The sequence below is a fragment of the Diabrotica virgifera genome, chromosome 8 (genome assembly GCF_917563875.1).
Source record: "Diabrotica virgifera virgifera chromosome 8, PGI_DIABVI_V3a".
NCBI classification, from domain to species: domain Eukaryota; kingdom Metazoa; phylum Arthropoda; class Insecta; order Coleoptera; family Chrysomelidae; genus Diabrotica; species Diabrotica virgifera.
The window spans coordinates 139756168-139768311 of NC_065450.1; the positions used below are offsets into that span (position 1 = coordinate 139756168).

General features: G+C 31.7%; 1 protein-coding gene across 1 annotated transcript in view; it reads right to left on the reverse strand.

Moving 5' to 3' along the window:
* Positions 1 to 5455: 5455 nt before the first annotated feature.
* LOC126889380 (nucleolar protein 58) overlaps positions 5456 to 12144 on the reverse strand; it is a 29731-nt gene continuing 23042 nt past the window's right edge. Inside the window, exons 4-5 of the mRNA XM_050657638.1 lie at positions 7720 to 7998; positions 5456 to 7398 (exon numbers count right to left, since the gene is read on the reverse strand). Coding sequence (XP_050513595.1) covers positions 7172 to 7398; positions 7720 to 7998 — 506 coding nt within the window. The 3' untranslated portion in view covers positions 5456 to 7171. The remainder of the gene's footprint in view (positions 7399 to 7719; positions 7999 to 12144) is intronic.

Below are 12144 nucleotides of genomic sequence, written 5' to 3' on the forward strand. Positions count from 1 at the left end.
GTGTGGTAATCAACAACTACAGAACGTTTCTATTGTCTGCTATTTCCTCGTTGAAGTCAATAAACCATTAACCAATAAAATTTATAACTGCAACGACATGCGTGTCAATAGAAATTTTTAGATAAGTAAAAAGCATTTTATAGAAGTATTTTTATGGTCTGTTGTATATTTCGGAGAAGGGTCAAACTGGTGCGGTGCGTAATAAAGTAATAATTACCTGAAAGACCTATAATAAACTAGACATAATTTTAATTTTTGGGAAGTTACATAAAAAGTTCGTCTATTTGAAAAATAAATTCTAATAAGCGGTATTATGTCTTTAAACCCTATTCCTATAAGCGGATAATTTTATTAAGGAGTGAATGGAAACGTTTTGGGACCTCAAATTTCTATTCCTTAAACCGGGATATTCCTATAACCGGTACTCCAATAAGCGGGTTCGACTGTAACTTAAAATATCGAGTGGAGTTGTGTCTTTATTTATAAAAAATATTGGTAACAATTCTAACTCATATGGAATAGATATTCACCATATATATCAGATCTATTTCCATGTACTAGTTTTTTTTGTATTTTTTTTGAAGGCTAGTATTTTTTTTCTCTCTCGTATTTGCCCCATTATCATACCCTTGGCCTCGTAAATCATCTAAATCAATATTCATTCATTTCAAAAATTCTAACAAATTATTTGCTAATTATTGTCCGGTAGTATCAACTATCAGTAACCAGTAAAAAAACTAAAAAATGCAATTAACAATGCAAATCTAACTTCGGTAAGCTTTGTTGACGAATTGAGATAAACCTTAGAGTAGGGAGAATTGGAAGTGTAAAATTTTCCCTACTCTAAGAGAGAGTAGGGAGAATTGGAAGTGTAAAATTTTCCCTACTCTAAGAGATCAACGAGCCTAAACACAATAGTAGTTCCTTGAGTGAAATATCAGGTGTGCAATCTAAAATTATAGAATATTTAGATTGTTTTAAAAAATTAACAATAATTGTGCATTTAATTTTTTCACCAATTACAGTTTATCAATTCATTTTAAATATTATGTCCAAGATAATGGGGCATACGATGCTGAACACTTTGAATTCGTGCAATGTGTTCTGACAGCGTATTATCAAAATTGGAAATACATTCTATTAATTAAAAGTTACCGTTATCAGATTCATACAACCTTTGACTGGTTCCTCTTAATGGTAAATTTGGTGTGATAAAAATGTTATTATTTCGATAATTCTTTATAAAAACCGCCGGCGCCGTTCACCTTTTTCTTTTGCGTTCAACTGTTGCTTCATTGGCAAAGTCTATTGTATGGCTGTCTAATAGTAGGTAAGTCTTTTTTAGACCTAAGTGACCAGAACTTTTCTCGTGTCTTTTAAATTTCTCGAAATGTATCCAATCTTTGAAACCAATGTGGGTATTAAAAGCAGTAACATTGGCATTGAAAAGCTTACAGTAAAAACAAAATACAGAATGACTATTAGATACAGATTATAACATAAGACAATCCCAGTTGTCTATCAAGTCTCTTAGTGATTAGACGTGTTTGATTTAAAAGTCGATTCACTAATTGCCGCAAAAAATACACAGTTTGTTTACCTTTTACTCATTTATTTGGTTAAGTTTTTTGGATTTCTACAAGTAAGTCGATTCATTACTTAATTTATACTGGGAAATTATACTTAAAAATCCGACTTCTGTCTGGGACGGATGTCGGGAACTTCACCTGGCGGCGGGAAGCCGCCGCGATCTTCAAATATAAGAATCGAGGATATCAGGGTTCTGGATGGCATGGAACTCGACGATTCAAATGTAAATATTAATCAAGATGGTTTTCGCGGATTTACAGAAGCCGATAAGAATAATATTGCAACAGGGGACAAAAATCAAGTTTTTCCAGCAGATAATGATAACAATAAAAGCTCATTAACAACAACAGCAAGTAATTTAGACCAGCCAAACCAGTCTTTCAAACGCGATATTTCCATTAATAATCGATTTACGTCAAGAGATACAGGTCCGTACTTAATTTTTGTGGAACACGAAGTTTTGAATGTGGGAAGATTGCATCCAATGAGACTTGGTGAAAAACTGTTAGCACTTTCAGAATACGAAAAATCGATCTTAGAAATTAGTAGCATGGGTCGTAATAGACTTAAAATTGAAGTTAATTCAGGGTTAGTTGCGAGCAAATTAGTGGAAAATTCGGTATTCAAAGACAATAAACTGATAGCTTATATCCCCTCACATTTAACTGAAAAAAAGGTATTGTGAGATCGGTCGATACATATCTGACTGAAAATGATCTTGTTAAAGTTATAAAATCAGAGTGTTCTGTTCGTAAGGTGCAAAGAATGTTTCGAAAAGTAATAAAAGACGGAGTGATTGAAAAAATCCCCCGTCAAATGATAATTGTCACATTTTCAGGGAACAAAATTCCCCAATTTATTTATATAAATAAAGTGAGATGTCCTGTAGACACGTACGTTCATCCTGTTATGCAGTGTTACAATTGTCTTCGTTACGGTCACTCTGCATCTCAATGTAAAGGAAAAAAGAAATGCCGAAACTGCGGCAAAGAAAATGATAACGAATGCACTCAATGTGATAACTTCTGCATTTTTTGTAACTCTAATTCACACAACTCGACAAATCGAGATTGTTCAGAGTATAAAAAACAAAAACGAACTAAGGAAGCAATGGCACACCTTAATATTTCTTTCAAAGAGGCCGAAAAGGTTATTGACAATCCTGCCTACACTAGTATTGTTCAAAAAAACAGATTTGCTCCGTTACTGTCATCCACTACTGAATTCCCTTCATTAGTTTCCAGGCCAAATACCTATTCCAATATTGCTCAAAGCTCATCAAAACATTTGCCTTCCATTGCAAATATTTCAAATACTGCAGCTTCTACTAGAAAAAAACGAAAAATACACCCATCGTCTCCTACGCTTATTACCGCTCCAAGCGAATTTAGCTTTTGTGCTAGCCCCGTATTCCAGTTCGGAAACTATAATAAAAATGTATCTAAAGATAACGATGAACATCTTAAAAATGAATTCGCTACTACTTTGAAGGATTCAATCAATAATTTCTTTTCAGACATTCCTGCTCGAAACCCTGCGATTAATAGTTCAGTTCCCTCTATACAAGATGTAGAAAATATAATTAACAGCGTGATTAAACATTTCTTTACCTGATATGGCCGGTTTAAAAATTGTCCAGTGGAACGCTAGATCAGCGTACTCTAATAAAAACTCTATTACCCAACTTTTTACAGAAGAACACTTTGATATAGCTCTTATTTCGGAAACTTGGTACAAACCTAAGTATGAAATGTCCTTACAGGGATTTAATATTGTTAGAAAAGATAGACGTAATAAACGAGGTGGAGGTGTTAGCATAATTATCTCTAATAATATTAAATACAATAATATAGTATTCAACCAAACATTTAATAAAAATATTGAAGTTTGTGGCATTGATATTGATGTCAATGGCACCAAAATATCTGTGGTTAGTATTTATCGTCCAGGTAGCATTGCAGTCACAGTGAACGACTTTGTTTCTCTTTTTCAACAAATTCCGCATAATTTTATTATTGGTGGCGACTTTAACGCCCATCATGGAGCCTGGGGCTCTATAAACAATGATCATAGCGATAACATACTCATGGAAGCTTTAGAATACTTCGACAACTTTATCATTGCAAATGACGGATCTCCTACCAGTGTATCTGCCCCTGGCTCTCCTCCATCATGTGTTGATCTTACCCTCATTTCGTCCAACTTTAGCTCACAATTCTCTTGGTCTGTTAAAGCAGATAAATAATTGTATTCAGTTACTGTATTTATATGTACAGATTTGTAAAAATTGTATTTGTACCAAATTGTGTTCAGTTATATGTATAGACTTTTAAATGTTATAAATTTTCGTGGCAAAACGGGTTCTTCCCAAAGCCAATAAACAAAAAAAAATAAGACAATCTCGTTTGATAATTTCGTTTATTTTTTAAAATTTTTGTATAAGATATCTGCAAAGGACCTGTTATTGCTATCTACAGGATACTTAGATCTTTTAATTTGCACTGGTCCTAGTTCTGTTAGAAATAATCTTAATTTATCTGGCATTACTACTTAAAATAGTGTACTCGTCACTTTCTTGAAATTATGTCGGAATAATCTAAATGGGTTGCATATTCTATTTGTATATCGTAGGTGTAGTAAGCATTAATAGCTTTTGTGAAAAATACTGAAAGTGCACTTGTACATGTTTGTTATTTGTAGTTTTTAAGGACAAGCGCAAGTTTGAGCCTAGCAAGTGTTCGGCTTGCGCCCCTTGGACTTAGCGCCCGGGTGCCTCGCACCCCCGGGTTAAGACGGCCCTGCTTGGGCACCAGATGGTCCGAGGGTCAATTCTGATGGCGTATTTAGTGACCCCAAAATCTGCCTAGTTATCTATTTGCATGCATTCAGTGCCGAAAACCTTGGAAACTCATAAAGATTATGATCTTGGCAGTGATCGTGGGCACTAGGCTTTCCAGGAGTCGGTTCTGATAGCGTATTCGTGTTTAGCGACCCCAAAATCCTCCTGCAATCATCAATTTAGTGCCGAAATCACTCAAGACCCTAGACTCCAGGTGTCGTTCTGATGGCATATGTATTTGTTTTCAGTGACCTCAAACCCCCCCACCCCCGAGAAATCTGTTTGCATCACTTTAATGCCGATGCTGGAGCCAGTTCTGATGGCGTAGCGTGTTCAGTGATCCAAAACAAAGGTTGGCCCTTAATATGCTTGTTTATGCACTTTAAAATGCAATTATGCATTTTCACCCATTTTTCTGTAGTAGACTTTTTTCCTGACATCACCCTGAACACAATGGAAAAAGTTGTAAGTCTCTAGGTGCTCTATTTAAAAATCGATTTATTCGGGTGTTTTTAGTGCTGAATGCCTTGGTCTAATGGCGTATTACGTTATTCCGAGAGAGTTGTGTATGCCACTGTTTCATTTCGACGATTTAAGCGGAAAACATACATAACAATGTCTTCATTTGTAAATGGAAAAAATAGAACGGCCACGCATACCTTTTATTAATTTCTTTATCCGAATTAATTTCGAATAATGAAGGTTACATCATGCCTTCAAATTAGATTGAATTATCTTTTTTCGTTCAACATTACTGCAACAAGCAGTGCTTCTTCTTCTTGTAAATCGCACATTTTAAACACAATATTTCCAACTGTATTATTTATACTAATGAAATCGCAGGTCGCTATCGCTCCGATGTATTCGCCTTTTTCAGAAACCGAGATCGCCATCGTTGACACGATCGCGGTCGCTTAGACGTGTTCTCCGCTTTACTTCTCCAAAAAGACCTTTTCAATATGTGCGACGAAACTCACAAAAATTGACGGGTACTGTAAATGTATGGGATAAATAAGTAAAACGGAACAAGTCTAAATCCTATTTATTAAAAACAATTATAACAAAAGTATTCTAAAAGAAATATATAGCGTTTTATCATTAATTGTATGTAAACTATTACATATTTATAAACATATTGAACTTTTAAGATAAGAACGTTAAAATTCCTATTTGTTTGAAAAACACCCTCAAAATTGCTTCGAGGTTTACAGTATATACGGTTTAAAAAAACAGAAAGAACTAAGAATCAAAAAATTTAACCAAATACAAATTTCATCAAAGTCTAGTGATAAAAGGATTACAAAACAAGAAATAAAAAATGTATGTGAAGGCTATATTGAATGTTGAAGGCTTTATATGATTTCCAAAGAAAATTCTTCTAAAGTGGTCTAATAAATCCTGATCAAAAACAAGGTTAAAATCAAGTTAAGTACTTACAACAGATCTAATCACAAGAGGAACATTTAGACAGCTTCAAAAGTTTGCTATATATAATACGACGTGGAAGTGGTACTGGAAATATGAATAAAAGTTGAATTATTATTTCGACAAAACACTAAAATGGCATTGAACGCTGCCAACACGAAGAGTCTTCATTAAACGATTTTAGCTATTCAAAAAAAGTGCTATATTTATATATCCAGCTAAATAGGCACGATATCACATAGTAACCAGCAAGCAAACCTTACAAAACCAAAAAAACACTAAATATGAAGTAACTGTTGCAAACTGTGATGGAAATGAAAAACACAATTAAAATTAACTCACCATTTTATGTTCACCAAATAAAATAGCATGGTTTACCAAAGAATGATCAGAATTTGAAATTAATCTGAGCGTACAAAAACATCTCTCAAAATTCCACATCAAAACATGGTTAACGCCTTTAAGATCGAGGCCAAATAAATAACCGTCAAATAGTATCACCACCCACCGTCAATTATAAGTATTTACGGGTGATCATTAATGATTTTTTGAAAACGATTTCCGGACTGGAAATCAAAATGTCAAAGAAAACGTGTAATTCTCATACAATTGTGGTTTAATCCCATATAAAACAATTCTGAGTTAATCATGCCGCAAGAAAACCTTTTTAAATGTAGTTGAGTCATGAAGTATTCATGTTCTCCAACAGAGATGAACATTGTATTAGTCCAGTTCCAATTTATAAAATTGGTTAATTATTTTGTTCAAAATGAACAATGAACTTTTCACAGCTGCTATTTCGTGATGATATAATTTGGGATTAGCCACCTTCTGGAAAACAACTCTGACAGCTGATATATTACCTTTGATAGCAGCCGCAGCTGCAGACTTAAGACAAGGAAAAAATAATTCCAGAAAACAATACATCACTGATTTCAATGTACGACTTGTACCTAAAATCCATAGAAAATCTGAAGTAAGCATTAGATTTAGATGATACAAGCATTTTTATGAATTTAAAAAGTATTATAACGTTATCATGAACTGAGTTATGTAAAACGCATAAAACATTTTCTACATATTTTTCTGAAACACTGATATATTCTACAGGTTTATCTTACTGTTCAATGACAGAAGACTTGCTTGTGGAACAGTTTTTTACTCAGTGTAGGTGTTGTAAACGAAGGCTAAGTTTGTAATTCTATTATTATTAAAAAACTTGAATGCTAGGCAGTTTTGACTTTTATACCATATTTACAAACATAAAATAATTTGTAAATTTATTACAGGTATGTATTTGTAAAACAATTTGTAAAGTTATTCGCTTTCTGACTGCTTCTTTTTCTTCTTCTTTTTCTTTTTCTCTGAAGTTGGCGCTTCATCATTTACTGCTTCTTCTTGTTGTTCTTCTTGTTTTACTTTTTTTTTCTTCTTTTTACTTATGGATTCATCTGCTACCTCTTCCTCAATTTCCTCTTTAACACTTTCATCCACTTTTTCCTGTTTTGCCTTCTTTTTCTTCTTTTTGGGAGTTTCTTCCGCTTCTGAAAATGAAATAAAATCTGAAAGTGTCAAATTACAAATACAGATTTATACAAAAAATAGTTCTCATAGCAGAACATTTTTGTTTACACCATTATAACATTTAGCAGCAGTGTACCCCTAATACGTAGAATATGTACCCTCTTACCCTTTCACTCTCAATACCCTCCTTAAAGTACTGTATAGACTTCTAGACTGTTTATTAAGTGGTTAATTAATGTACATACGCTTCTTTAACAATACTACAATGTTTATGAGTTGTGACTGCACAAAAATAATTACTGATTTTTTTTTATTTTACAATGATTTATTTTAAAACTTACCCTCAGGCTCTGCTTCTACTTCACTCTTAATCTTCTTTGCTTTCTTTGATGAACCTGGAGTAGATGCATCATCGAGACCAAATCCCTCCGATTCTGATCTCTTCCTTTTACCAACAGTTGGTAATGTAGAATCTGCTGCATCAGGATATTGTTGTATTTCACTGATACCATGGTACTTCTCAAACTTGGCTTTTGCTTTGCCTGTACCACTTATTCTTCTAATGTTTCCTTCCTCAAGGATCCTTAGCCTGGATTCAAGTTTAGCCTTATGTTCAGCTCCTACAAAATTATTTATAATTATGAAATGTGAATACAATACAGGTGCAATAAGTATTATGAAAATAATAGGAAAATTATTTATAGAGTTAAAACTTATATTTTTGTAAATGATATTTTTCTAAATTTTTTATCACAAAAAGATACTACAGTTTAAATGTATTGAGTCTTTATCAAAAAAGTATGAAATAGAAATATTTCTTATTAACTGTATAAAAGGTACTGTAAGGACTAACTATTACTAAACAAACATCTTATAGAAATATTAATCATTATGGGAGTGCATATAGATTTTCACTTCGGAAAAAATCAAACAAGATAGAACTTTTTGTAATTTCATTAAGAAATGTTTAATAAACAACATATCAAAAAGTTCTACTCGAGAAGTGGGTGCTTCATTTTTTATTAAACAAATGAACTACGAAATTAGATGTTTTTTAAATAACTCCGAAAATATAAATTTTTGAAAAAAAACTTGGCCAATGAAAAATTCAGAAATTTTTACAAAAAAAACCTTATATAAAGATTTTTCTAAAATTAAATCTGTAGCTTGAAAATGATAACGCAAGTATTTAATGCAATATTTAGGCTAGGTTACTACCCAGAACAATGGAAAGTTGCTCAAATTATTCTCATACCCAAATCAGGGAAAAATAAAACTCAGGTGACTTCATACAGCCCAATAAGCCTGCTACCTGTTCTATCAAAAATCTTGGAAAAACTTAATAAACAATTATCCCCAGTTATAGAAGAAAGGAAACTAATTCCCCAACCCGATTTGGGTTCAGAACACAGCACGGAACGATAGAACAGGTACATAGACTGGTAAAACACATCAGAAGTGATCTAGAAAATAAAAGGTATTGTTCTATCTCAACTAAAATCTCAACTATCTCTTGAAAACAAACTGCTGATATATAAATCTATATTAAAACCAGTGTGGACCTATGGTATCCAACTTTGGGGGACAGCCAGTCAAACTAACCTAGAAATACTGCAGAGATTCCAGAACAAAGTCCTTAGAACAATGCTGAATGCCCCTTGGTACGTGCCAAACTATGTGATAGAGCAAGACCTCAATGTGCCATCCATAAAAACAGTAATAACAGAATATTACAAAAAATATTCCAAGAGACTAGAATCTCATCCAAACGAGTTAGCCAGCAACCTCACTGATGACCCCAATGATATACGACGCCTGAAGAGATTCAAAGTAGTGGACCTAGCAAGGAGATTCGAATAATCTGTGATAACTAAACTTTTTAACTTGTTTTAATTTAATTTATGTAAAGAGGGTGATCACTGGATCTCCCTCTACAGGTCAAATTTTCAATTTTTGTCAAAGAATTTACCCATTGTTCTTAGTTAAGGACAGATTGTAAATATTACAACATTAAAATATAAAAAAAATCTGTAGCTTTTATAATTTTTTATTTATAACGCTAAAGGCACCCTTCACACAAACATTGGCGCACTGTAAATGAGCCTACGGCGAAGTGCACGGTTGAGTTTTTTTAATTTAATTCTTGAACTAATCGATCAAATGAAATTTTACAAATTTAACATGAAAGAAGAATAGTTAAGCTATCTTAGAGTTATAATAAAAAGAAACAAAATGTATGAGCATAAGTACGGTGTGGGCTGAAAGTGAGACTTACATGAATTTTGTTTCAAAATGATTTAAAAATGTGTAACTAATACAATTTTTCTTATAAAACTCTCATTTTGCACAACTTACCTTTCAATCATCTTACTAAACGATGTTTCATTCAAAAAAATCTCCAAAATTTAATTCAAATGATACTACGTCTCAAAAAATGTAATTTTTGAAAATTTCATAGTTTTACAGAATTAACACCACTTTAAGACGGTATTACTCAAGTTTGAACAGATCTATTACAGTTTTGTAGGTGTTTTTTTAAGATTAGGATGTAGTCTTTAAAATGAACTAAATTATTATACTTTAGAAATGAAATAAACTATTTCTTTTTAAGAAAATTAAGAAGGATAACAAAAATGTAATACAAAAACCGAAAATTACCAGCTAAAAAAATTTTTATACAAAGTGATCAAAACTTTTTTCTGTAAAACTTATCTAAAATACATTTAATAATAAGCTTCAACAATAATAAATGTTCAACAAAAAATTTTTTTTAAATTCTTATACAGTATGTCTGCTTAACTTGGAACCTATTGATAACTTTTTATTATCAGTCTTACGAAAAAAGGTATTCTTTATAAAATACTCTGCATCGTATATATGTAATCTAAGATGCAACCATCGCATATAAGATTTTATTAATTTTATACGAGGTATGTCAAAAAATATGAATTTCACTCAAGAGTAAAGTACCTTTATATTTCACAATATCGAAAATTGTTATAAAGAAAAGTTGTTTGGAATTAAAAAATATGTCTCAGTGTTCAACTACATCCTTCTAATTAAAATATTCTGAATAATAAAGGCACTTGACTCTTAAGAAAAATTCATATTTTTTACATACCTCGTATAAAACTGAAAAAGTTTAATATCTGATGGTTGTATCATAGATTTTAGACCAGGTAGAGCCTTTTATAAAGAATAACTTTTTTTAGTAAAATTGATAACAAAATAGTTACAATAATTGTAATAAAATCATGATGGGTATCCGTAATTTGAGAAACAATTGAAATTTTTTTTTTTCGATTAGAATAATGTTATTGTATATTAAAACATAGTTTTTCTACAACCGTGTTAAAAATGCAATTTTTAGCACTCCATACGAGCGTTAAAAATGCTACTTTAAGGCACTAGTGCTTTAAAAATTTTATGGCACTGCAGTTCATATTGACCGTATAGGCAATTTTGATGTAATGTCAAAAAAATATAAAAATGGAATGTCAGTCAAGTTCAAGTAAAAGTTTTTGTAGATATTGTCCTGTAATTACGTTTGTAGAAAAAATATTGTATGATATGCGTGTTAAAAAGTACATTTTTAAGGCACTCATGTGAATTGCAGAACTCGCTTCTCTCATTCTGCAAACTTTCACATGCGTGCCTTAAATGTGTACTTTTAACACTTATATCATAAATAATAACTATTCTAATTTCAAACAACTTTTCATAATAGCATTTTTTGATATTCTGGAATAAAAAGGTACTTTACTCTTTAAAGAAATTCATATTTTTGACATAACTCGTATAAAATTAATAAAATTTGATATCTGGTGGATGAGTTTTAGATTTTTGACTATCCAGAGTATTTTATGAAGAATAACTTTTTTTCGTAAAATGGATAATAAAAAAGTTTTCCATGTGGTTCCTAGCTACACAAACATACTGTATAAGAATTTTCAAATTGTAATGCCATATTCGGATTCAGCATAACCAAAAACAAAATAGAAACATATTTGATCAAAGTAAAAGGATGAATTTAACGATATTTTTAAAATTATTAATACAAAACAATTGTTATTGTTTAAACAATTAATAAACAATTAGCGGCCAAATCTGCGAGTAGAACTTTTTACTTTAACATGTATATAAACTAACAAAAAAAGTTTTAGAAAAATATAGCTTGTTTGAATTATTCCGAAACAATGCATGTTTTCGTTCTAATTGCACTCCCCTACATATGCTTTGACAGAAATCCATTTTCTTTCATCTTCAAAATTGATTTTCACCTATTGGATTTTTTTTCTGTTTAACCCTTTACTACAAGGTATCCAACGGTGGATTCATTAGGGTAGCTCTCCCACATACCAGTGTATCAATATGTGGATACAAAATTTATTTTATGTTGAGAATCTGGTATTACGTAGGTTGTTATTTTATTATCTGGTATGGTTTAAAACTAACACAAAAAATATGGAATCGCATCCAAAATACTCGTTAAAACAAAAATGTCAACAGTTGTAATGAAAGGCAGACATTTTTTATTTATTTATAATTTTTGTTTTTATATGGGTTGTCCCTTAGTGTGGCGTCTATGGTAAATTAATACTTTTTTAAATAATAAATGTTCTCCAAGGCACCAAAATTTCAAACGGACTACACAAAACAGTGTTTTAAAAAAGTTGTATTTTTCACTAAATCTGGTGTAATACTGTGCAATTCATCTTTAAGCCTGGTAGCGAAGGGGTTAACAATTTAACTGGATTCTAATTCTT